The sequence below is a fragment of the Tachyglossus aculeatus genome, chromosome 19 (genome assembly GCF_015852505.1).
Source record: "Tachyglossus aculeatus isolate mTacAcu1 chromosome 19, mTacAcu1.pri, whole genome shotgun sequence".
NCBI lineage: Eukaryota > Metazoa > Chordata > Mammalia > Monotremata > Tachyglossidae > Tachyglossus > Tachyglossus aculeatus.
The window spans coordinates 2925353-2952620 of NC_052084.1; the positions used below are offsets into that span (position 1 = coordinate 2925353).

Consider the following 27268-nt stretch of genomic DNA (forward strand, 5'->3'; position numbering starts at 1 on the left):
TGATTCATTCATTCAGTCGTATTTATTGAGCGCTTACTGTGTGCAGAGCACTGTACTAAGCCCTGATCTCCTTGGGCTCTTGGGGGCAAAGGAAAGGAGCACCTTTCACGTCCTGCTGGAGGCAGAAAAAGCGGGAAACAGGTCTACATACTCTGTTCTATTGGACTCTCCCAAGCGCTTAGTACGGTCCTCTGCTCACGGTAAGTGCTCAGTAAATTCCATTGATTAATAATAATAATGATGGCATTTATTAAGCATTTACTATGTGTGAAGCACTGTTCTAAGCACTCTGGAGGTTACAAGGTGATCAGGTTGTCCCACGGGGGGCTCACAGTCTTAATCCCCATATTACAGATGAGGTAACTGAGGCCCAGAGAAGTTAAGTGACTTGCCCAAAGTCAAACAGCTGACAATTGGCGGAGCCGGGATTTGAACCCATGCCCTCTGACTCCAAAGCCTATGCTCTTTCCACGGAGCCACGCTGCTTCTCAAAGAGGGTTTCAAGGATGCGACCGATCTAATAGCCCAGCAATGCATCAGAACCAGAAATGGAAGCCACGTCTCACAGCGTTGAGCCCGGGTGACTTTTTCTGACAGTGCTAGGTTTGAGAACATGCACGGACACGTTTGGAAGTAGTAATACAAAGAAGTTTGCTCGGTAGAGTGCTTGGCCCACAGTAAGTGCTTAATGGAGGCCACAGTTATCGGTTTGAAAAAATTCTTAACATGAAAGATGATTTTTAAGCCTTAATAATCACAGCGGGCTATTTTGCAGGGAGAATAAAACTGTCGGGAGCGTCATCTTTTCAGGACGGGAAGCCATCTTGGGGAACCGTTCAGGAGCGGGACAGGGTGGGGCCGGTATCTGTGCCCCTTGTTTCTCACCGGGCGCATCCTTCACATGCACGTCGATAGTCCTGAAATCCGAGAGGTTTTTCTTCCCAGCTTCCTACTCCTGCTCTCCTTTGGGCCTGGCGGGCGTGTGACCAGAAGCGGAGTGTGCGATGGCCTTATCTGTTGGCGATGGCCTCGTCCTGAGGGAAACTGCCTAGGCCATTATTTCCTGTGTAAGAAGTGGAATCAATTAATTGCCAGCTGCCTCTGAAAGGAGAGACTCCCACTGTCTATAAAAGTCCCTGGGGCTTCTTTTTTTTATTTATTTTTAAACCACACAATGAGGGGTGTCGGCTCAGTAGAGAGGAACAGATGTTTCTCCCTCCCTCCTTCCTCCTTTCTGTATTGCTTGTGGAAGGCAGGGTGGAAAGTTGTGGAAGAAACCCCCTCCCACATCTCCTTCTCTTTGAAACGAGGCGAGGAAGACCAGCTCATCTCATCCCCATCAAAGGAGCGAAAAGGGGTTTTGGCTTCGCCGCCCAGACTCAGCTGACTGTCCAATATTTTCCCTCAACTAAGGGTTGCCTTTTTTTTTCTCTAATTCAGAAATGTATCGCTTGTCAAAAGAGCCACCATCTCGAAGTGAAGGCCTTCACCCTGCGTCACTTGTCAAAAGAGAAATCAGCTTGAAGTGAAGGCCTAGAGTAACATTGGTCAGGGATGTGGTGAATTCGGACACTGTCCTGCCACGTGGCCTCGGAGTTAGGCTTTAACAAAGGTGTTTTAGGAGCCGGGACTGGCCTAGTTTCGAACTGCCGTCACACGCGTGTCCAAGCAGCTCCCGGTCTTTTTCTTTGAGGCAGCCGGCCCTGCCGTACGATGCTTATGGAAGGGGTGTTGATGCTCAACCGCTGAGAGGAGCTTTCAAGCGTTTCTCTCCTGGCTCTAGGACGATATCCTGTCAGAGGGACGTGAAGTGTAGTTACCAATCGTCGCGGTGTTTCTATCTTATTTACCTGTCAGATAGTTGCTCACTTTTGAAGACAGTTAAACATTTAGGTCTCTCTTTATACGCGCTATAGGAAAACCTCGGAAGTCTAGTTTTAGGTATTGGCTGCAGATGGTGAAGGAGGCTTTCATTACCTTGTTCATTCATTCCATCGTATTTATTGTGTGTAGAGCACTGTACTAAGTGCTTGGAAAGTACAATTCGGCAACAAATAGAGACAATCCCTACCCAACAACGGGCTCACAGTCTAGAAGGGGGGAGACAGACAACAAAACAAGTAGACAGGCATCAGTAGCATCAACATGAATAAATAGAATTATAGATATACAGCATCATTAATAAAATTAATAGAATAACAAATATGTACATTAATACACCTTATTGTGAAAACCGTCACTAGAAAAGCTTCATTGATTCGTTCAATCGTATCTATTGAGTGCTAACAATGTGCAGAGTACTGTACTAAGGGCCTGGGAGACTACAAAATAGCAATGAATGGACATTGAGGGAATCCCTCAATTTCAGGGGTCCTCTGGGGAGGGAATCTCTTTTTGGTATTTCATAATAATAATAATAATGGCATTTATTAAGCACTTACTATGTGCAAAGCACTGTTCTAAGCGCTGGGGAGGTTACAAGGTGACCAGGTTGTCCCATGGGGGGCTCACAGTCTTCATCCCCATTTTAGAGATGAGGTAACTGAGGCACAGAGAAGTGAAGTGACTTGCCCAAAGTCACACAGCTGACAGTTGGCAGAGCTGGGATTTGAACCCACTACCTCTGACTCCAAAGCCCAGGCTCTTTCCACTGAGCCACACTGCTTCTCAATTTCAGGGGTCCTTACTCTGGGGAGGGAATCTCTTTTTGGTGTTTAAGCAATTACTGTATTACAGGCACTCTTCTAAGCACTGGGCTGTGGCTTCGTGGAAAGAGCCTAGGCTTGGAAGTCAGAGATTGTGGGTTCAAATCCCGGCTCAGCCACTTGTCAATCAATCAATCAATCAATCGTATTTATTGAGCGCTTACTGTGTGCAAAGCACTGTACTAAGTGCTTGGGAAGTGTGACTTTGGGCAAGTCACTTAACTTCTCTGTGCCTCAGTTATCTCATCTGTAAAACGGGGACTAAGACTATGAGCCCCACGTGGGACAACCTAATTACTTAGAACAGTACCAGGCATATAGTAAGCGCTTAACAAATACCGTTATCATTAATTATTATTATTATTATAATACAAGACAATCAGGTTGGACACAGTCCATGTCCCACAGTCGTAATCCCCATTTTACAGATGAGGTAACTAAGGCACACAGAAGTGAAGTGACTTGCCCAAGGTCACACAGCAGGCAGGTGGCAGAGCTGGGACTGGAACCCAGGTCCTTCTGACTCTTAGGCCTGTGCTCTATCCGCTAGTTCATGCTGCTCCTCATCTTCACCTTCAGCAATCTGAAGAGGTCAGGCCTGGGTGCTGACGGAGGGATGATGTGATTGCAAGGTGGGAATTCTTACTGTCATTCCACCAGAGAAGCAGCGTGGCTCAGTGGAAAGAGCCCGGGCTTTGGGGTCTGAGGTCATGGGTTCAAATCCCGGCTCCGCCACTTGTCAGCTGTGTGACTTTGGGCAAGTCACTTAACTTCTCTATGCCTGTACCTCATCTGTAAAATGGGGATTAAGGCTGAGGAGCCCCCCGTTGGACAACCTGATCACCTTTTAACCTCCCCAGTGCTTAAAACAGTGATTTGCACATAGTAAGTGCTTAATAAATGCTATTATTATTATCAGTTAATCTGTGGTATTTACTGAGCACTTGTGCAGAACCCTGAACTAAACGTTTGGGGAAGTACAGTACAACAGACGAAGTAGATACGTTCCCTGCCCAAAATGAGCTTTCCGTCTAGACTCTAGTTCCATCCATCAGAAATATTTACTGAGTGCCTTCTCTGTGCAAAGCTCTGTTCTATGTGCTGGGGAGAGTTCAGTAGAGTTAGTCGTCATGATCTTTGCCCTTCAAGAGCTAAAGATGTAATGGAGGGAACAGAGACAAGATAATTTAGAGGTAGAAAAAAAGAAACTAAAAATTACTATCAGTTAATGGTATTGAGTGCTTACTGTGTGCAGAACACTGTTCTAAGTGTTTGGGAGAGCACAAAGTTGGTGACAACTTCCCTGCTCACAAGGAGCTTACATGTCTGCATAAGCCCATCATTAGTATTTATGTGCCTTCTGACTGCAGAGCTCCTTATGGAGCACTTGGGAGAGAGTAATAGAGTTAAAAGATGGGATCTCCACATGTGAGGAGCTCCCATCTCCCTCACCCTCATGACAACAACTGTTTGGGTCTCCTGAAGTGATTGGGTCCATCCTGATGTCTTTGGGTCCATCCTGTCCTGAGATGTTTGGGTCATCCTGAGGTGTTTGGTTGCCCTGAGGTGTTTGGGTTTTCTTGAGGTGTTTGGATCTTCCTGAGGTGTCTGGGTGGCTCTGAGGCGTTTGAGTTGTCCTGAAGTGTTTGGTTGTCAGGAGGCATTTGGGTGGTCCTGAGGCGTTTGGGTCATCCTGAGGTGTTTGAGTCATCCTGCAGTTACTCCTTCTTCTCACGTGTCTCACCCAGCGTGGCTGCATTAAGCTTTGATGCTAGAAGACTGATTACTCTAAAGAATGTCCTCATCCATCATTTTGTCTTGCCTTTTGCTTTTTTAATTTTTATTAACGGTATTGAAGTGCTTACTATGTGCCAGGCACGGTACTATGTGCTGGCGTAGATGCAAAGTAATCAGGTTGGACACTGCCCCTTTCCCTCATGGGGCTCGCAGTTTTCACCCCTATGTTATGGATGAGGTAACTGAGACCCAGAGAAGCAAAGTGACTTGCCCAGAGTCGCTCAGCAGATAAGTGGTGGAGCAAAGACTAGAACCCAGATCTTTCTGATTCTGACGTCCGTGCTCTATCCACTTGGCCATATTTTTTTTTCACTGGCTTTTGAGACTGGGCTGTAAATGGTGCCAATGGAACTCCTCAAGAAACCAGGTTGGACAATTGGGCAGGATCCTGAGCTCCCAACGGGAGGGAAAGTGGGCCCACACTTCAGCACTGTAGATTTTCAGTTTGGTTGTCCACACTCTGCCTGCCTCCCAAAGGATGCCCCGGCCCTTTCCGATTCTCTCTTCTGCTTCCTCCTGCTTCACCACATCATCCATCGGGGCGCTGCCCAGGTAGCGGAATTCCGGGATGCCATCTGAGCTCCGTAAGGCCTAGTGGATAAAACCCAGGCCTTGGAGTCAGAAGGCCCTGGGTTCTAATCCCAGCTCCCCTACTTGTCTGCCGTGTGGCAAATCACTTCACGTCTTTCAGCCTCAGTTACCTCATCCGTAAAATGGGGATTAAGACTGTGAGCTCTATGTGGGACAGGGACTGAGTCCAACCCGATGTAGTTTGTATCTACCCAGCGCTTACAAAAGGGGAACAGGAAAGCCGTGTGGCCTAGAGCCCGGGCCTGGGAGCTGGAAGGACTTGGGTTCTAATCCCAAGTGGGCACATAGGATCGACGCTTGATGGGATGCGATCCCAGGGAGGCTTGCCCCAGGAGGGAACGTCACTGAGCTGGTCCTCAAACGGGGAGACAAATAGTTGCATGGCACAGGGTGGGAAAGTTAAACAGCGTTGACCTACTTTTGCTCAGGGATCCTTTTTTTTTCTTCCCTTTCGAGAATCAGTAGAGAAGCAGCATGGCTCAGTGGAAAGATCCTGGGCTTTGGAATCAGAGGTCATGGGTTCAAATCCTGACTCTGCCATTTGTCAGCTGTGTGATTCTGAGCAAGTCACTTCACTTCTCTGGGCCTCAGTTCCCTCATCTGTAAAATGGGGATGAAGACTGTGAGCCCCCCGTGGGACAACCTGATCACCTTGTAGCCTCCCCAGCACTTAGAACAGTGCTTGGCACATAGTAAGCACTTAATAAATGCCATCATTATTATTAATCAGAAATGCATCTCACCGGCATCCGGCCGATTCTAGTGTCAGCTGCCAGTGAGCCCAAAGGGCTCCAATCTTGGTGGGGGGGAAGGCAGTGTTTGTTTCCCCCCTGTGTGCTTAATACAGTGCTCAGCACCCAGCAGATGCTCAGTAAGTAGCGCTGATGGGTTTGAGCTGGCCTGGCAGCCCATCTCATTCCCTTTTCTTCGTGGCATGTCTTAGATGAATCTCTTCTAGACTGTAAGCTCGTTATGGGCAGGGAGCATGTCTGCTAATTCTGCTGTACCGTCCTCTCCCAAGGGCTTTGTACAGTGCTCTGCACATAGATTGTATCCAACATTCACTCTCCCCACCTTCAAAGCCTTATTAAAATCACGTCTCCGCCAAGAGGCCCCTCATTTCCTCTTCTCCCAATCCCTTCTGCATTACCATGCACCTGGATTTGCATCCTTAATTCATCCCTCCCTCAGCCCACAGCATTTATGTCTCAGAATTATTTATGCTAACGTCTCTCCCACGGTCGACTGTAAACTCGTTGTTGGCGGGGAATAGGTCTACCTACTCCGCTGTAGTGTGCCTTCCCAAGGGCTTAGTATTCATTCATTCAGTTGTATTTATTGAGCGCTTACTGTGTGCAGAGCACTGTACTAAGTGCTTGGGAAGTACAAGCTGGCAACAGATAGAGACGGTCCCTACCCAACAGCGGGCTCACAGTCTAGAAGGGGGAGACAGACAACAAAACAGAACATATTAACAAAATGAAATAAACAGAAGAAATATGTACAAGTAAAATAAATAGATAAGTAGAGTAATAAATATGTGCAAACATATATACATATATACAGGTGCAGTGGGGAGGGAAAGGAGGTAAGGCGGGGGGATGGGGAGGGGGAAGAGAGGGAGAGGAAGAAGGGGGCTCAGTGTGGGAAGTCCTCCTGGAGGAGATGAGCTCTCAGTAGGGTTTTGAAGGGAGGAAGAGAGCTAGCTTGGTGGATGTGCGGAGGGAGAGCATTCCAGGCCAGAGGTAGGACGTGGGCCGGGGTCAATGGCGGGACAGGCGAGAATGAGGCCCAGTGAGGAGGTTAGAGGCAGAGGAGCAGAGGGTGCAGGCTGGGCTGGAGAAGGAGAGAAGGGAGGTGAGGTAGGAGGGGGCGAGGTGATGGACAGCCTTGAAGCCGAGGGTGAGGAGTTTTTGCCTGATGCGTAGGTTGATTGGTAGCCACTGGAGATTTTTGAGGAGGGGAGTAACATGCCCAAAGCATTTCTACACAGAGACGATTCGGGCAGCGGCATGAAGTATGGATTGAAGTGGGGAGAGACAGGAGGTTGGGAGATAGGAGAGGAGGCTGATGCAGTAATCCAGTCGGGATAGGATGAGAGATTGAATGAGCAGGGTAGCGATTTGGATGGAGAGGAAAGGGCGGATCTTGGCAATTTTGCGGAGGTGAGACTGGTAGGTTTTGGTGACGGAATGGATGTGAGGGGTGAATGAGAGAGCGGAGTCGAGGATGACACCAAGGTTGCGGGCTTGTGAGATGGGAAAGATGGTAGTGCCGTCAACAGTGATGGGAAAGTCAGGGAGAGGGCAGGGTTTGGGAGGGAAAATAAGGAGTTCAGTCTTGGACAGGTTGAGTTTTAGATGGTGGGCAGACATCCAGATGGAGATGTTCTGAAGGCAGGAGGAGATATGAGCCTGGAGGGAGGGAGAGAGAGCAGGGGCAGAGATGTAGATTTGGGTGTCATCAGCGTAGAGATGATAGTTGAAGCCGTGGGAGAGAATGAGTTCACCAAGGGAGTGAGTGTAGACTCAGTAATCTCTCAAAAAATGCGGCTGAGAGAATTGGGAGCTTCTATGTGTGAGAGAGGCTAGAATCAATAAATGTCAATGATTGATTCCAACCTCTCCCCTGCACATTTTAAGTTTTATATTGAATTATTTGAGGCATTTTGGGGGAGAGGGGTGAGAAATAATCTTGATCTTCCTAGTTCCCAGACTCATCGATCCAAAAGAAACAGTTTCGGAAAGCAGCCCAGTTGGATGTTTTGGAAGTCCTGTCCTGGGACAGCATCTGGATTGCTTTAATTTGTTAAAACTGATTTCTGAAATCGGATGGCAGTAACCAGAAGCTTTATCATTGCTTCTTTTTTTGAGTGTGTGATATTTGTTAAGCTCTTACTTATGTGCCAGGCACTGTACTAAGCACTGGGGTAGATATGAGAGAATCAGTTTGATCACAGTGTGTGACCCCCATGGGGCTCACAGTCTTAATCCCCACTTTACACATGAGGCTACTGAGGCACAAAGAAGAGAAAGCAACTTGCCCAAGGTCACACAGCAGACAAGTGGCAGAGCCAGAATTAGAACCCCGGTCCTCTGATTCTCAGGCCTGGGCTCTAACTACTAGGCGTGCTGCTTCTCATTTGTTTCTGTGTTGAACTGTAGTGATGCTGTACAGTCTTCTATGACAATGAAGTTGGGAATGAATTTGCTTACTGTCTTGCTCTTTTCCAAAGAATCGGGAGCTTCAACAGCTAGTGGGAGTCAGAGGGCATCGTGACAGAAAGGCTGACTTTGGTTTTTCCTTGCTCTGGTGTGGCTGTTACCCCATTCAATAGACCTTTCATTTGAAAAGAAATCACTTCATTTGAAATTCATTCACTTATCATTCATTCATTCAATCGTATTTATTTAGTGCTTACTGTTTGCAGAGCACTGTACTAAGTGCTTGTGAAAGTCACTGTTGGGCACATAAAAGCAGAAAGGCTTAGTGGGTAGAGCACAGGCCTGGAGGTTAGAAGGACCTGGCTTCTAATCCTGGCTCCGCCCCATGTCTTCTGAGTGACCTTGGGCAAGTCACTTCACTTCTCTGGGCCTCAGTTACCCCGTCTGTAAAATGGGGATAACAGTGTGAGCCCCATGTGGGACAGGGACTATGTTCAACCTGATTAACTTGTATAACAATAATAATAATAATGGTAAGTTTAAGCACTTACTATGTTCCAAGCACTGTTCTAAGCGCCGGATTAGATACAAGGTAATCAGGTTGTCCCACGTGGTGCTCCCAGTCTTAATCCCCATTTTACAGATGAGGTAACTGAGGCCCAGAGCCGTTAAGTGACTTGCCCAAAGTCACACAGCTGACAGGTGGCGGAGCCGGGATTAGAACCCATGACCTGTGACTCCCTAGCCTGGACTCTTTCCACTAAGCCACGCTGCTTCTCATGTGTATGTATCCCAGCACTTAGAACACTATCGGCACTTGTAACTTGTATCTATCCCAGCAGTGCTTGGCACACAGTAAGCACGTAACAAGTACCACAGTAAGTGCTCAATAAATACGATTGAATGAATGAATGAAGTACCATCATCACATAGACAGGGGCCCATGGTTGCCACCTTTGGGCCAAAGGGGCAGGCAGTGAGCAAAGACTGAAGAAAGAAGGAGAGAAGGCTTAATATTATAATAATAATGACGCGAATAGTTGTGGTATTTAAGTGCTTATGTGCTAAGTGCTAGGGTAGATATATGATAGGCTGGTCAGACAGTCTAAATAGGAGAGAGAAGAGATGTTGAATCTCCATTTTACCTCTGGGGAAAACCGAGGCCCAGAGAAGTCAAGTGACTTGCCCAGCGTCACAGAGTGGAAAACCGGTAGGGCTGGGATTAGAAACTAATCATTTGCCTTCCATGCACCGTCCTGCGAATTGGGATTAGAACCCAGGTCTCCTAACGCTGTCACTGAACTGGGATGTGACCCCGGACAAGTGATCGAACTTCTCTGGGCCTCTGTTTCCACGTCTGTGAAATGGGGATAGAAGACATGCTTCTGCCTGCCTCTTCGACTGTGAGTCCCTTAGGGGATCAGACCGTGTCGGGATCCGATTATCTCGAATCTACCCCTGCGCTTAGCATAAATGTCACGATAATGTTAGTGAGGCAGGGGCTGAGCAAAGGGGTTCATCCTCTGGGAGGTTGATGGAGAGCAGCTGGCTTTCAGGTCGACAACCACCTGGAGGCCTTGGTGAGGTTGCCTAGAGCCCAGGGCCCCGTGGGAAACTGCCACATTTCCTCTGAGGGAGGGAAAAAAACTGCCTTCTCTGGGATTGGCTATGGTAGCCATCACTGTAATAAGCAGCTGCGCCAGCTAGATAGAACAGAATCCTCTCCTTCAAGGATTTTGTTCTAGAACTACAAGATTGGTAAACCTGAAACTTTTGAGGAAGGAGTTCTTTCTTTCCCCTCTCTTTCCCCTCTTCCCCCCCCTTCCCCTCTTTCTTCCTTCTTTCCCCTTTCTTCCTTCTTTCCCTTCTTTCTTCCCACTTTCCCCTTTCTTCCTTCTTTCCCCTATTTCTCCCCTCTTTCCCCTTTCTCCCATCTTTCCCCTTTCTCCCCTCTTTTCCTCGCCTTTTCCTGTTTCCCCTTTCTTCCTTCTCTCCCTTCTTCCTTCTCTCCCCTTTCTTCCTTCTCTCCCCTTTCTTCCTTCTCTCCCCTTTCTTCCTTCTCTCCCCTTTCTTCCTTCTCCCCCCTCTCTCCCCCCTCTCTCCCCCCTCTCTCCCCCCTCTCTCCCCCCTCTCTCCCCCCTCTCTCCCCCCTCTCCCCCCCTCTCCCCCCTCTCCCCCCTCTTTCCCCCCTCTCCCCCCCCTCCCCCTTCTCCCCCCTCCCCCCCTCCCCCCCTTCCCCCCTCTTCCCCCTCTTTTTCCTCCCCTTTTCCTGTTTCCCCTCTGTGTTTCCCCTCTGTATTTTCCCCTCTGTATTTTCCCCTCTGTATTTTCCCCTCTTTCCCCCCCTCTTTCCCCCCTCTTTTCCCCCCTCTTTTCCCCCCTCTTTCCCCCCTCTTTCCCCCCTCTTTCCCCCCTCTTTCCCCCCTCTTTCCCCCCTCTTTCCCCCCTCTTTCCCCCCTCTTTCCCCCCTCTTTCCCCCCTCTTCCCCTCCTCTTCCCCCCTCTTTCCCCCCTCTTCCCCCCTCTTTCCCCCCTCTTCCCCTCCTCTTCCCCCCTTTCCCCCCTCTTTCCCCCCTCTTTCCCCCCTCTTTCCCCCCCTCTTTCCCCCCTCTTTCCCCCCTCTTTCCCCCCTCTTTCCCCCCTCTTCCCCCCCTTTCCCCCCTCTTGCTCCCCCTCTTTCCCCCCTCTTTCCCCCCTCTTTCCCCCCCTTTCCCCCTCTTTTTCCCCCTCTTTTTCCCCCTCTTTTTCCCCCTCTTTTTCCCCCTCTTTTTCCCCCTCTTTTTCCCCCTCTTTTTCCCCCTCTTTTCCCCCTCTTTTCCCCCTCTTTTCCCCCTCTTTTCCCCCCTCTTTTCCCCCCTCTTTTCCCCCCTCTTTTCCCCCCTCTTTTCCCCCCTCTTTTCCCCCCTCTTTTCCCCCCTCTTTTCCCCCCTCTTTTCCCCCCTCTTTTCCCCCCTCTTTTCCCCCCTCTTTTCCCCCCTCTTTTTCCCCCTCTTTTTCCCCCTCTTTTTCCCCCTCTTTTTCCCCCTCTTTTCCCCCTCTTTTTCCCCCTCTTTTTCCCCCTCTTTTTTCCCCTCTTTTTCCCCCTCTTTTTCCCCTGCTTTCTTTTCCTCCCTCTCTCTCACTCACTCGCTCTCTTGTTGTGCATGTGTATATGCAGTATCCTCTATGGATCTGCTCTGTCGTTCTTGTAGGTGGAAATACCCAGCCAAAAAGATATTCATCTTCTAATAATGGAATCAAGTTCTGTTATTATTTGGAATCAATCAGTGGTATTTGAATGCTTTTTTAATGGTTTTTAAGTGCTTACTAAGTGCCAGGCATTGTATTAAGTGCTGGGGTAGATACAAGCTAATCAGATTGGCACAGTCCACGTCCCACGTGGGGCTCACTCTAATTCCCGTTTTACGGAGGAGGGAACTGAGGCACAGAGAAATGAAGTGACTTACCCAAGATCACACAGCTGGATAGATTAGAATTCAGGCCCTCTGACTCACAGGCCTGGGTTCTTTCCACTAGGTCACACTGCTTCTCTTTTGTGACAAACACTGTACTAAGCTATTGGGGGAGTATAATACAGTTGGCAGATATGATTCCTTCTCTCGAGGAGCTTACAGTCTAATGGAAATTATACTGAAGCATTGATTTATTTATTTTCTAAAAATAAAAAAAAGGAACCGCCTATGTCCTATGCCCTGGGTGAGTCCTTAGCAGTTCTTCTTCCGTTAGCTCTGTACGTTTGATTTGGTACTTCACAAGTTCCTTTGTTCCTTTTAAGCCTCACTGAAGTCATCCCAGAGATTTCTTTTCCCCCCCAAGAGGATTAATTAATCTGTTTGGATTTGAGACTCTGGTAGGTAGGATGAAACTGCTTTTCTGTCAAGAGTAGCAGAGAGGAGAACCAATTAAATGGCCAGCAGTGGATCTCAGAACCCTTTTTGCTTGCCGGCTCAGTGACCTTCTGAAAGATAGATTCAGAAACTTAAGAAATAGATTTGGCCTGAGAGTCTGGGTAGAAGAATAAGATGCGATAATCCTCAGAAAATGCTCTCCCACCAGACTTTAAGCCCACTGTGGGCAGGGAACATTTCTACCAACTCGAATTGTTCTCTCCCGAGTGTTTTGTCCATTGCTTCACACACAGTAGGGGCTCAATAAACATGACTGGTGGATTGGTCAGTGAGTCAGTCGTATTTCTTGAGCACTTGTGTGCAGAACACTGGACTAAGCTCTTGGGAGAATACACTATAACAATAAACAGATACATTCCCTGCCCCCAGAGAGCTTATGATCTAGAGGGGAAGATGGGACTTGATAGAAATAAATGACAGATAAGGACATATGTGCTGTGGGGCTGGCAAGGGGGATCAATTAGTAGTATTCATTGAGTGCTTACTGTCTGCAGAGCACTGTACTGAGTGTTTGCAGATAGTCCAACGGAACAGACCCATTCCCTGCCCACGAGGAGCCCAGGGGCTAATCAGTCCGTCGGTCAGTCGTATTTATTGAGCGCTTGGTCCCGGCTCTGCAGGGCGTACACTCTTGGAGAAGCTGTTCAGCCAGCAGGAGAATGCTCCCCCAGAAGAGGCGGAGAAGTTCTGCTCCCGGATCCTCGCCCTGGGCCTGCTCCTGCCGTTCAGCGACTGCTTCCGGGAACCCTGTCCTCAGAGTGCCCACCCCCCAGTCACCACCACCACCTTCGACGTGAGTCCGCCTTTTCTGGCCCCCCGTGATCGCCAGGTGCAGAATGTTGAGCTTAGAGCTTGGGACAGCACAATTTTCCCCCCAACAACGTGGCTCACTGCCACATGGCGAGTGGTAGTGGTTGTGGGGAAGTGTGGGAGGGATGCCCTCTCTTTATTTGGGACCTTCCCCAAGCACATAGGACAGCTCAGAGTGCCAAGTGGGCATTCAGTACATGCGACGAATGGAAGAATGATGGTTTTCGATAGGTGCTCACTGATACTAGAAACACTCGAAGCTGAGTGGTTTAGTGGGAAGAGCCCAGGCCTCGGAGTCTGAAGACCTGGCTTCTGGTCCTGGCTCCATCACATAATGATAATAATTTGAATGATTGTGGTATTAAGTGCTTATTATGTGTCAGGCACTGTACTTAGGGCAGAGGTAGATGTGAGCTTATCAGGTTGGACACAGTCCCTGTCCCATATGGGGCTCAAAGTCTTAATCCCCACTTGTACAGATGAGGGAACTGAAGCCCAAAGAAGTGAAGTGACTTGCCCAAGGTCACACAGCTGAGAAGTGGAAGACCAGGATTAGAATACAGGTCCTTTTGACTCCCAGGCTCGGGCTCTATCCACTATGCCTTGCTGCTTCACTTACCCAGTGGATGACCTTGGGCAAGTCACTTAACTTTTCTGGGCCTCAATTCCCTCATCTGCAAAATGGGTACTCAATATCCATTTTTCCCTTCCTGCTTAGACTCTGAGCCCCTTCCGGGATCTGATTATCTTATATGTACCCCAGTACCCCAGCACTTAGTACGGTGCTTGGCACATAGTAAATGCTTAACAAATGCCATTTTTATTATTACTATCAGTATCACTATTAGATCTAACCTAATTATCTTTTCCAGTGCTTAGCTCGGCACCTAGGAAGTGCTTAACAAATATGACAGTGATCATAATTATTCACAATACTCATTAGAATGCTTACTTTTATTATTAATGGTGGAAGTGAGCTGAAGGCAGAGGGCTGGGAGCCAGCTTTAGCAATGGGGGCAGTGGCAAAGTGTCAGTCAGTATTTATTGAACGCTTATTGTATTTATTGAGACGACGAGCACGTATACTTGCCTTTCCCTGTATCTCTGCAGAGTCTCTTTGGCAATCTGTAATTTAGTTATTTCTACTAATGTCTGTCTCCCCTCTAGACTGTAGGCTTATTGTGGGCAGGAAATGTCAGTTTATTGTTTTAATGTACTCTCCGAAGCATTTAGTACAGTACTCTGCCCACAGTAAGCGCTCAGGAAATGTGATCGAATGGATGGGTAACAGACCATCCAAACTGCAAGCCTGTGGGGTGGAGATTTTTGGGAGCTGTGTTTTCTTCTTTCCCATCCCGCGATGATTTCATTCATTCATTCAATCACTTTTATCAAGCACTTACTGTGTGCAGAGCACTGTACTAAGTGCTTGGAAAAGTCCAATTTGGCAACATATAGAGACAATCCCTACCCAACAGTGGGCTCACAGTCTAGAAGGGGGAGACAGGCAACAAAACAAGTGGATGGACATCAAGAGCATCAAAATGATGAACCCCCAACCCCCATCCACCATGTCGCCCTCTGTCCCTCTAGCAAGACCAGCTTTACACCTGGGCGGCAGTGAGACAGCCTCCACACTCGCTGGATTTCCTGGGAGAACAATCGCCCCCCGATACCGCTCAACAGCCCCAACCTCCTGAAGCAGGTAGGACCGTTGGGTGGCCGTGCTGGCCTCCAGCTTGCTCCGGAAAAGCTCATCTTAGAGCAGGGGCTGGGCCGGGATGCGGGAGGGACCTGTGTATTATTATTATTATTATTATTATTATTATTATTATTATATTACACTAAAAATAATAATAATTGTGGTATTTGTTAAGCATTTACAATGTGCCAGGCACTATACTAAACGCTGAGGTGGACACAAGGAGATCGGGTTGGACACAGTCCCTGTCCCGCATGAGGCTCAAAGACTTAATCCCCATTTTACAGATGAGGTAACTGAGGCACAGAGAAGGGAAGTGATTCACCCAAGGCCACATAGCAGACAAGTGGCAGAGCTGGGATCAGAACCCATGACCTCCTGATTCCCAAGCCCGTGCTGTTGCCACTATGCCATGCTGCTTGTATACACCCCAGTGCTTAGAACAGTGTCTGGCACATAGTAAGCACTTACCAAATACTATTATTATTATTATTATTATTCATGTCATCATCAGTTGTGAGTATTGAGCCCTCTAGACTGTAATCATCATCAATTGTATTTATTGAGCGTTTACTATGTGCAGAGCACTGTACTAAGCGCTTGGGAAGTACAAATTGGCAACATATAGAGACAGTCCCTACCCAATAGTGGGCTCACAGTCTAAAAGGGGGAGACAGAGAACAAAACCAAACATACTAACAAAATAAAATGAATAGACTAGGTATGTAATCTCATTGTGGGCAGGGAACTTGTCTATTGTTCTATTGTACTCTTCCCAGTACTTAGTACAGTGCTCCGCACACAGTAAGAGCTCAATTTATACGATTCACTGACACATACTAAATGCCTAGGGAAGCATATTCAACCTAAAGGATATGGTCCAACTTTTTTTTTTTCCTAGGGAATGTGCTAAAGGCTTACTATGTGCCAGGCACTGTTCATTCAATTGTATTTATTGAACACTTGCTGTGTGCACAGCACTGTACTAAGCGCCTGGGATGTACAAATCGGCATCAAATAGAGACGGTCCCTAAGCTCAAACTCTAGGGGGGGAAACCAGGAGATGCCAAGTGATTTATTGTAGTATTGTTAATTTTTGTTGTTGCAGTATTTAAGCCCTCGCGTTGTGCCAGATATTGTTTTAAGTGCTGAGCTAGATACCAATCAATCAATCAATCAATCATATTTATTGAGCACTTACTGTGTGCAGAGCACTGTACTAAGCACTTGGGAAGTACAAGTTGGCAACATATAGAGTCCCTACCCAACAGTGGGTACCACATAATCATGTTGGACATAGTCTATGTCCCATTGAGGGACTCTTAATCCTCATTTGATAGATGAGGGAACTGAGACACAGAGAAACAAAGTGACTAGCCCAAGGTCACACAGCAGATAAGGGCCAGGGGTGAGATTAGAACCCAGATCTGCTGGCTCCCAGACCTGTGATCTTGCTACTAGGCAGTGCTGCTTTTCAACAGCTCTTCTGTCAGCTGGTGTATCTTTACCCTCTTCCTTTAAGCCAGAGAAGCTTTATTTTAGCTGAACTGGTCTGCCTTCATGTCTCAAAGTGGTTGCATTTGGGCAAGTCACTTCACTTCTCTGTGCCTCAGTTACCTCATCTGTAAAATGGGGATGAAGACCGTGAGCCCCATGTGGGACAACCCGATTACCTTATATCTATCTCAGCGGTTAGAACAGTACTTGGCACGTAGTAAGCACATAACAAATACCATTATTATTATCATTACTATTATTATTATTATTCCCAACTGAGCTTTCTTCTATCACTTCCTTATTCTAAAGGAAGAGGAGGCAGGGTGGAAAGAAACGGGGAGTCAGCAGATCCAGGTTCTAATCCCAATCTTGCCTCTGGCCACTTAACCTCTCTGGGCCTCGATTATCCCTATTTTCATATGGGGAGAAAGGATAGATTGTGAACATCATGTCGAATGGGAAGGGGGAAGTAGCAGGATAGAGCCCGCGTCTGGAAGTTGGAAGGACCTGGGTTCTAATCCCAGCTTCACCACTTGTCTGCTGAATGACCTTGGACAAGTCACTTCACTTCTCTGGGGCTCAGTGACCTGATTTGTAAAATGGGGATTGAGACTGGCAGCTGCAAGTGGGACATGGATTGTGTCCAACCTGATTATCTTGTAACTACCCTAACGCTTAGTACAGTGCGTGGCACCCAGTAATGCTCAACAAATGCCATTATTATTATTGCTAATCTTGAGTCTACCCCTGTGTTTAGCAAAGAATAAGGGCTCAGCGTCTTTAATCATTGCTGTTTAGGTCGGCTCAAATAACTGGATTCTTTCTGAATGGTCTCTCTTGGGGTGCTCAGTAATGATGGTTTGTGGATTTGGAGTTTTAGTTCCTTCACGTAGGCTATTGAAACTATAGAATGTAAAGCATGCTTTTTCATTTTCCCGATTGGTTGAAAACAAGTTGTTCACATAAAGGCCAGTGTGAGCAAAATTTTCATCTATCAACTTTCTTGGGTTTTTTTTTTTTTGATATGCCTTCCTGTAAGTGGATGCTGAAGGTGAGTATGATATTTTACGTCATTAGTTAATGTCTTTTTCACTGCCTCCCCCTAAAATTCAGGGGAAATGTAGCATTTACCTGGTCCTTAAAACGGTGAAGACAGGAAGCTCATTGTGGGCAGGGAACATCTCTGCCAACTCGGTTGTATTGTCCCCTCCCAAGCGCTTAGTCTTGTGCCCTGCACATAAAAAACGCTCAATAAATATCGATAATGATGATAAACAAGTGGTCATTTTTCCAGTCAGAAAGCTTCGCCTAATGTCAGCAAAGAAAAGTCACAGTTCTGGATTTCTCTTTTGGGTGAAATTGCTGCTGTTAATCCAGACATACCAGAATTCTGGACTCCCAGAATTGTTTTTCTGCACGCCCACTCCACCCCCAGATCCCACAATTAGTTATTGTTGTCACTGCTGTTGTTTTGTTATTATCGTGTTTAAGTGCTTACTGTGTATTGAGCCCCGTTCTAACCACTGGGGTAGAGACAGATTTAAGAGGAGGGGTACAGTCCCTGTCCCACACGGGGCTCACCCTCTAAGAGGGAGAACAGGTATTGAATCCCCATTTTAAGCTTGAGAAAACTGAGGCCCAGAGGAGTGAAGTAACTTGCCCAAGGTCATCCAGCAGGTGAGTGGCGGAGCCGGAATTAGAACCCATGATCTTCTGACTCCCAGTGCTCCATCCACTATGCCGTGTTTAAATGACTTGTCCAAGGTCTCACAGCAAGCAGTTGGCCGAGCTAGGATTAGAACCCAGTTCCTCTGAAACCCAGGCCTGGGCTCTTTCTGCCAGGCTCCCAGTCCACCTCCACTGTGGCCCAGAGAGGGTTGGTTGGTCTGCTTTTGGATGTCAGTGTTGGATGCGGGGCTGGAATTAGGGCGTCCTGATCCTCCAGGCCTGGGATCCTGCAGGGGAGCTGATGGGGACGCCCCAGACATCACGTGAACATTGGCCGGAGCGTCAGGTCAAAGGCCCCGGAGGTCGAAGAGGAAGATTCGCAGCTGAAACATAGATGATTTTTGGTTGCTGTGATTTGTGAAGAACGAAGGTCCGTGGCCAAATGCAAAGAGCCTGACCCTGGGAGTCAGAGGACCTGGGCAGCGTGGCTCAGTGGAAAGAGCCCGGGCTTTGGAGTCAGAGGTCATGGGTTCAAACCCCGGCTCTGCCAATTGTCAGCTGTGTGACTTTGGGCAAGTTACTTAACTTCTCTGTGCCTCAGTTCTCTCATCTGTAAAATGGGGATTAAGACTGTGAGCCCCGTGGAACAACCTGATCACCTTGTAACCTCCCCAGTGCTTGGAACAGTGCTTTGCACATAATAAGCGCTTAATAAATGCCATCATTATTATTATTATTATTAATCCCAGCTCCACTACTCATCTGCTGTTTGACCCTGTCCAAGCCAGTTCATTTCTCTGTGCCTCATTTCCCTCATCTGTAAAATGGGGATTGAGACCGTGAGCCCCACATGGGACAGGGACTGTTTCCAATCCTATTAGCTTACATCTACCCCAGTGCTTACTTCAGTGCCTGACATATAGTAAGAGCTAAAAAAAAAATACGATTAAAAAAAATAAAAAAGATCGCTGACCTTCCATTCCATGATTCCTAGAAAGAAAGCCCTCAGGAATTCCAGAATCCCAGATTTCCTTTCCCAGCCTCCCCGTTAATCCATGAAAAGAGTTTTTATTAACACTTTTAGTCTGAACTGTGCTGCTCAGCTTGAGGAAAGCACAAGGCCTGTGCGTCAGGAGGTCTGGGTTCTAATTCTGACTCCGCCACTTGTCTGCTATGTGACCTTGGGCAGGTCACTTAGCTTCCCTGGGCCCCGGGGTCCTCATCTGTAGAGTGCATCGTACACAGCGAGCACTCAATACATGCGATTGATTGATTGACAGGTACATTTGAAGGGGTCTGGGGCTGTGAACCCACTGGGTGTCACTCCCCGCTCAAGGGAAACGTTTTCCCTGCCTCTGGGTGGGATTAAGGGAGAAAATAAATGAAATTTATTTCATTTATCCTCCCTTTGCCCATCCTGCCTCCTCCTTAGATGTTCAGCTGTCAGTCTTCCAGGCCAGTGTCTTGAAGCCGCGTGGCTCAGTGGAAAGTGCCCGGACTTAGGAGTCAGAGGTCTTGGGTTCTAATTCCAGCTCCCCCACATGTCTGCTATGTGACCTTGGGCAAGTCACTTAACTTTTCCGAGCCTCAGTTACCTCATCTGAAAAATGGAGATTAAGACTGTAAGCCCCACGTGGGACAACGTGATCACCTTGTATCCCCCTCAGCGCTTAGAACAGTGCTTTGCACATAGTAAGCGCTTAACAAATGCCATCCAAAAAAGTGCTAGATGTTGCCAATTTGTACTTCCCAAGTGCTTAGTACAGTGCTCTGCACATAGTAAGCGCTCAATAAATACGATTGATGATGATGATGAAGTGACAGGCGCGCCCCCTTCTGGCCTCGTCGAGAAACAGCACACCTTTTGGATAAGAATAACAATAATAATAATAATAATTAATAATGACAATAATAATAATTGTAGTATGTGTTGATACATCATTATGTGCCAGGCACTGTACGAAGCGCTGGGGGTGGATACAGGCAAATCGGGTTGGACACAGTCCTGTCCTACACGGGGCTCACAGTCTCCATCCCCATTTTACAGATGAGGGAACTGAGGCCAGGAGAAGGGAAGTGACTTACCCAAGGTCACACAGCAGACAAGTGGCGCAAGTGGGATTAGATTCCCAGGCCTGAGCTGTAGCCACTATGCAATGCCGCTTCTCTGTGGGGGTGCAGTGGTCATTTTGTGGGCTCCAAGGGTCAGAGCATCTCAGGGTAACTATCCACCCGCTCTCTCCACCAGCAGCACTTCCTTTGAGTGGAACTATCCCAGAGTCAGTCAGGAAATCATATTTACTGAGCGCTGGCTATGTACAGAGTACTGTGCTAAGCACTTGGGAGAGGTCAATATAATAATAAACGGACACATTCCCTTCCCACAACGAGTTTACAGTCTAGAGGGACTATATCTACCCCAGCACTTAGGACAGTGCCTAACACATAGTAAGCACTTAATAATTACCATTAAAAAAATAAGTACGTAACTCCGTATGAAATGGATTTTTACCAGTGCGAAATAGTCTACAGATGCCCCAGTTCTCCATATTCTGAGCTAAGTTTGGGGCAACCAGGAAACTATTCCTGTGAGATTTCTGAAGACTGAATCAATAGCTTCTGTTTGTTTAGCGCATTGTTTACCCAAAGTATTCACAGTTGCCATCAGAGCCTTGATTTTTTTGTTTGTTTCAAATGTCATGAAAATCAAACCCACCATCAAACAGCTAGAAACAGGGGGGCTTTGAGACTGGGGTCCCTTGCCTGTGGAAGGAGACGTTGACCCTTCCCCTCTTCCCAGTGGAAAGCAGACTTGGGTGATAGAGAGGGGGAATACCATCCCGGCGCTGCCACTTGTCTGCTGTGTGACTTTGAGCAAGCCACTTAACTTCTCTGTGCCTCAGTTACCTCATCTGTCAAATGGGGATTAAGACTGTGAGCCCCACAGGGGATAACCTGATTACCTTGTATCTCCCCCAGCACTTAGAACAGTGCTTGGAGCATAGTAAGCGCTTAACAAATACCATTATTATTATTATTATCCTTCTCTCAGGGCTTGTGACTTGGTATTACCTTTCCCTTCCAGAGTGTCAAGGCGCGGATCTGGAGACCCAGAGGCCAGGCCCTGAGTCCGTCTGCCCGGCAGAGGTGAGTGGAATCTCTCTGTTGGTTTGGCGTGGGGCAAGTTCTTCTTTTCCACAGGCTCAGGGGCAGGAAGGAGGACAGAAAGATTCTCGAGGAGTGGGGAAACATGGACTGAAAGTTTTTGTAGAAAAATGATCCAGGCAGCCGAGTGAAGTATGGACTGGAGTGAGGAGAGACAGGAGGCAGCCAGTCATAATCGTTGAGCACTTACTGTGTGCAGAGCACTGTACTAAGTTCTTGGGAGAGGGCAGTAGAATAACAGACACATTCCCTGCCCACAGTGAGCTTACAGCCTAGATGGACATTAATATAAATAAGTGAACTACAGATACGTACAAAAGTGCTGTAGGGCTGGGAGGGGGGAGAAGAATGAAGGGGACAAGTCAGGGAGATGCAGAAGGGAGAGGGAGAAATGGAGGGATTAGTCAGGGAAGGCCTCTTGGAGGAGATGTGCTTTCGAAAAGGCTTTGAAATGGGGGAGAGTAATTTTCTGTTGGATTTGGGAGGGAGGGCATTGCTGGTCAGAGGCAGGAAGAGGAGGAGAGGTCACTGGAGAGGTAGAAGAGATGGAGGTACAGATTTAGAGGAACAAATTGTGCTGGCTGGGTTGGAATAGGAGAGCAGCGAGGTGGTGGTGGTGGGGTGGGGGGGGGCAAGGGGATGGATGGCTTTGAAACCAAGGGTGAGGAGTTTCTGTTTGATGTGGGGATGGATGGGCGAATACTGGAGAGCCTCATCCCGTTGCCACCCTCCGGCTTTTTGGCTGCAGTCACAGAAGGATCCAGCCTACCCACATTTCATCGTTTCATTCATTCAATCGCATTAATTAAGCACTTACCGTGTGTAGAGCACCACACCAAGTGCTCAGGAAAGTACAACAATCAAGTGACATTCCCTACCCCCAATGAGCTCAATTTCCAATCTACCTCACGTCCACTTAGAGTCTACAAGGTGGGGAGAGCAAGCATCTGTTCCCCCATCTTACAGATTTTTCTTTTTTTATGGTATTCGCTAAGCTATGTTCCAGGCACTGTTCTAAGCGTTGGGGTAGATAGAAGCTAATCAGGTTGGACATGGTCCATGTACCATGTGGGGCTCAAAGGAGTAATCCCCATTTTAGAGAATGAGGAAACTGAGGCCCAGAGAAGTGAAGTGACTTGCCCAAGGACACACTCAGCGGACAAGTCATGGAGCTGGGATTAGAACCTCACTTCTCTGGGCCTCTTACCTCATCTGTCAAATGGGGATTAAGACTGTGAGCCCCATGTGGGACAACCTGATCACCTTGTATCTCCCCCAGCACTTAGAACAGTGCTTGGCATGTAGTAGACTGTGAGCCCTTCTAGACTGTGAGCCCACTGTTGGGTAGGGACTGTCTCTATATGCTGCCAACTTGTACTTCCCAAGTGCTTAGTACAGTGCTCTGCACACAGTAAGCGCTCAATAAATACGATTGATTGATAGTAAGCGCTTAACAAATACCTAGAGACGCTAGAGAAGCAGCGTGGCTCAGTGGAAAGAGCATGGGCTTTGGAGTCAGAGGTCATGGGTTCGAATCCCGTCTCCACCACAAGTCTGCTGTGTGACCTTGGGCAAGTCACTTAACTTCTCTGAGCCTCAGTTACCTCATCTGTAAAAATGGGGATTAAGACTGTGGGCCCCACGTGGGACAACCTGATCACCTTGTATCCCCCCCAGCGCTTAGAACAGTGCTTTGCACATAGTAAGCGCTTAACAAATGCCATCATTATTATTATTATTATAAATACCATCATTATTGAGACAACTGGATTACCTTGTATCTCCCCCAGTGCTTAGAACGGTGCTTGGCACATAGTAAGCACTTAACAAATACCTTTATCATTATTATTATTATTATCATTATTATCATTGTTATTAATAGAACCCAGTCCTTCTGACTTTCAAGCCCGGGCTCTATCCTCTAGCCCACGCTGCTTCTCCGCTTCAGTCTGAGCCCCACGTGGACAGGGACTGTAACCAGTCTGATCATCCCGGCTCCACCACTTGTCAGCTGTGTGACTTTGGGCGAGTCACTTCACTTCTCTGGGCCTCAGTTACCTCATCTGTAAAATGGGGATGAAGACTGTGAGCCCCCCGTGGGACAACCTGATCACCTTGTAACCTCCCTAGCGCTTAGAACAGTGCTTGGCACATAGTAAGCGCTTAATAAATGCTATTATTATTATTATTATCATCATCACATATCTAGCACAGCGCTTAGAAGAGGGTTTGACGCGCAGTAAGCTGCGACCCTTCACCTCCGCAGACCCGGCTCTTGCTTATCATTTGATAGCCAGTAGATGGCAGCTGCGCACCTCGCTCCTTGTCCCTAAGTGAATAATGATCAGATTTATAATGATGGTATTTAAGCGCTTATTATGTGCCAGGCACTGTTCTAAGCGTCGGGGTAAATACAAGATAAAAGGGTTGGACAGAGTCCCTGTCCCACATAAGGCTCACGGTCTTAATCCCCATTTTACAGATGAGGGAACCGAGGCCCGGAGACGGGAAGTGACTTCCCAAGCGCTTAGTACAGGGCTCTGCACACAGTAAGCGCTCAATAAATACGACTGACCAGCTGGCAGAGGGGTCAGGATTAGAACCCGGGTCCTTGTGACGCCCGGGCTTTATCCGCTGGGTCAAATGACTTAACTTCTCTGTGCTCGTCCTCGTCCTCGAAGCTCTCATTAAAATAATTTCTCCTCCAGGAAGCCTTCCCTCACTAATGTTCCCTGACAATCGATCCTCTGTCCCTTCTGGATCGCCTATGCTGTCTGATCTCTGCCCTCCCTAAGTACAAGAGTCACCTCATCCACAGCACTTCTGTACATTTCCATTCTCTCTGTTAATAATAATAATGATGGTATTTGTTAAGCACTTACTATGTGCCAAACACTGTTCTAAGTGCTGGGGAACATACCAGGAATCGGGTTGTCCCATGTGTGGCTCGCTGTCTTAATCCTTATTTTACAGATGAGGTCACTGAGGCACAGAGAAGTTAAGTGGCTCATCCAAGGTCACACAGCAGACGAGTGGCGGAGCCGGGGTTAGAACCCACAGCCTCTGACTCCCAAGCCCAGGCTCTTTCCACTAAGCTACCCATCTGTAACTCCCTCACTTGATTGTAAACTCTCTGAGAGCAGAGATCTCATCTATCAGCTCTGTTGCATTGGACTCTCCCAAGCGCTTAGTACAGTGCTCATCCCACAGCAAATACCACTCTTGATGGGAGAGGGGTCAGAATTTATCTGAATCTATTTGGTATTTGATAAGCTCTTGCTATGTGCCGAGCACTGTTCTAAGCATTGGGGTAGGTAAAAGATAATCAAGTTGGACACAGTTCCTGTCCTACAGGGAGTCCATTCTCTCAATGAATCGATCAATGATATTTATGGAGCGCTGACTATGTGCAGAGCCCTGTACCAGGGCTTGGCAGAGTGCAATAAATAAAAAGAGTTAGTAAACATGTTTCCTGCCCACAAGGAGCTTACAGTCTAGAGTGGGAGTTTACTCCTTATCTGAATGTGGTTCACTAGAGAAGCAGCGTGACTCAGTGGAAAGAGCCCGGGCTTGGGAGTCAGAGGTGATGCGTTCTAATGCTGGTTCCACCACTTGTCACGTAACTTCTCTGTGCCTCAGTTACCTCATTTGTAAAATGGGGATTAAGACTGTGAGCCCCATGTGGGACAACCTGATCACCTTGTATCCCCCCCAGTGCTTAGAACAGTGCTTGGCACATAGTAAGTGCTTAACAAATGCCATCATTATTATTATTATTATTACTAGAGAAGCAGCATGGCTCAATGGAAGGAGCCCGGGCTTGAGAGTCAGAGGTCATGGGTTCTAATCCTGGTTCCACCACCTGTCAGCTGTGTGACTTTGGGCAAGTCACCTAACTTCTCTGTGCCTCAGTTACCTCATCTGTAAAATGGGGATTAAAACTGTGAGCCCCACGTGGGACAATCTGATGACCTTGTATCCTCCCAGTGTTTAGAACAGTGCTTGACACATAGAAAGCGCTTAACAAATTCCATTATTATTATTGTTACTCTCTCACTTGGCGAGTGATTATCAGAATCCAGTGTGCACAGAAGCATACGTGCCTTGGAGAGCATTTCCACAGACAGACGACAATCCCTGTGTGTACGTGTGTGTTTTGGGGCACTTGGGGAGAGGAGGGGTGGAGAAAGATGAGAAGGCTGGATTTGAAAAAAGGAAGAACCGGCTCTCTAGGGGCCGTGAGGTTCAGTAGATGTTCCTCGACTGTTTGGGTAGAAAGGAGCTTGAAGTTATGCCCATGTTAGGAGCTTTCCGAGGGGTCAGAGTTTTATTAGAGTTTCGACCCAGGGCTGGGCTGCTCAGCTGAGTGGGTGGCTGGACTCGTGCAGAACAAAAACTCAGGCCGAGAAATCCAGCTCTTCCAAACTGTGTATGGAAGGATGGTTCCAGCCTGATCTTCCCACTTGTAATCCCCGTGTCTGTCTCTGCATGTGTGTGTGCATCTCTTTTGCTCTCTTTCTCTCTCTCTTCTCCTCCCTCTTCCCACCCCACAATCTCACTCACTAACACTCAGGTCACTGGGTTTGGCCTAAGGCTGGCTTTCGTTTCCCTCTCCCCATTCCAAGAGGAAAGGAGAGGGAAATAGGCCTCGGTGACCTATAAGCTCCTTGAAGGCAGAGGACAGGTCTATCCGGTCAACTGTACTCTCCCAAATGCTTAGTAATAAAAGTTGTGGTGCTTGTTAAGCGCTTATTATGTGCCAGGCACTGTACTAAGCGTCGGAGTGGATACAACCAAGTCGGGTTTGACACAGTCCCTGGCCCGTTTGGGGCTCACAGTCTCAATCCCCATTTCCCAGAAGAGGTAACTGAGGCACAGAGAAGTGAAGTGACTTTCCCAAGGCCACACAGCAGACAAGTGGCAAGGCCTGGATTAGAACCCATGACCTTCTAACTCCAAGGTCCATGGCCTATCCACTACACTCTGTGCAGGACATTCATTCATTCCTTCGTATTTATTGAGCGCTTACTGTGTGCCGAGCACTGAACTAAGCGCTTAATGCAGCGTGGCCTCATGGAAAGAGCAGGGGCCTGGGAGTTAGAGGACCTGGATTCTAATCCCAGCTCTGCCACTCATCTCCTATGTGACTTGGAGCGAGTCACTTCACTTCTCTGAGCCTCAGTTACCTCTTCTTTGAGATGAGGATTGATACTGTGAGCCCCATGTCTGCTGTGTGACCTTGGGCAAATCACTTCTCTGAGTCTGTTACCTCTTTTTGAAAATAGGGGTTAAGACTGCGGGCCCCCTGAAGGATCTGGGCTGTGTCTAACCTGATGACCTGCTTTCTACCCCAGCACTTAGGACGGTGTCTACAGTGTCTGAAGCTTGTTGGCCTCTTGGAGTAGATGTGCTTTTAACAAGGCTTTGGAGGTGGGGGAGAGTGAGAGGGAGGGCGATCCGGGTCGGAGACAGGACGTGGGCGAGAAGTCGGCGGCGATATAGATGAGATCGAGGTTCAGTGAGTAGGTTGGCATTAATGATAATAATAATAATAATAATAATAATGGCATTTATTAAGCGCTTACTATGTGCCAAGCACTGTTCTAAGCACCGGGTAACCACTGGAGGTTCTCGAGGAGTGGGGAACATTTTTGTAGAAAAATGATCCGGGCCACTGAGTGAAGTATGGACTGGAGTGGGGAGAGACAGGAGGCAGGGAGGTCAGCGAGGAGGCTGATGAAGCAATCAAGGAGGGATAGCATAAGGGTTGGATTAACGTGGTAATAGTTCAGATGGAGAGGAAAGGGCAAGTTATCTTCTCTGGGCCTCAGTTTCTTCATCTGTTAAGTGGGGATGAAATTCTTCTCCCTCCCCTTTAGACTGAGGGCCCCAGGGGAGATAAACACCTGTGTGACCTGCTGGCATTGAGTCTACCCTGGTGCTGAGCATAGTGTTTGCCACATAGTAAGCGATTATTAAATTCCATTATTATTATTATTATTATTATCATTAATGTTGTTATTAGTCTGACTGTCTTTAGAAGAAGCATTTTCAGCATGCCTAGTCTGAGTGGCACCTTTAATTGAGTGATAAAAGATACCCACATCCTACCACTGGCCCACTCAGAATGCCACTTCTCACTTGTCAGATCAGACCAAGAACGCAGGAATCTTGGCTTGTTTGTCGAACGCAGTGTGGACCAGCCAAAGTCAATGACCACGTCCAGCCCTGTCAACGGCCCAGGGTTTTAAGACAATATTTT

At 47.7% G+C, this 27268-nt stretch overlaps 1 protein-coding gene across 1 annotated transcript in view; it reads left to right on the forward strand.

Moving 5' to 3' along the window:
* Window positions 1–27268, forward strand: part of FMN2 (formin 2) — a 132091-nt gene that overhangs the window by 7436 nt on the left and 97387 nt on the right. The window contains 4 exon segments of the mRNA XM_038761407.1: window positions 12785–12957; window positions 14568–14679; window positions 17213–17224; window positions 20927–20988. Coding sequence (XP_038617335.1) covers window positions 12785–12957; window positions 14568–14679; window positions 17213–17224; window positions 20927–20988 — 359 coding nt within the window.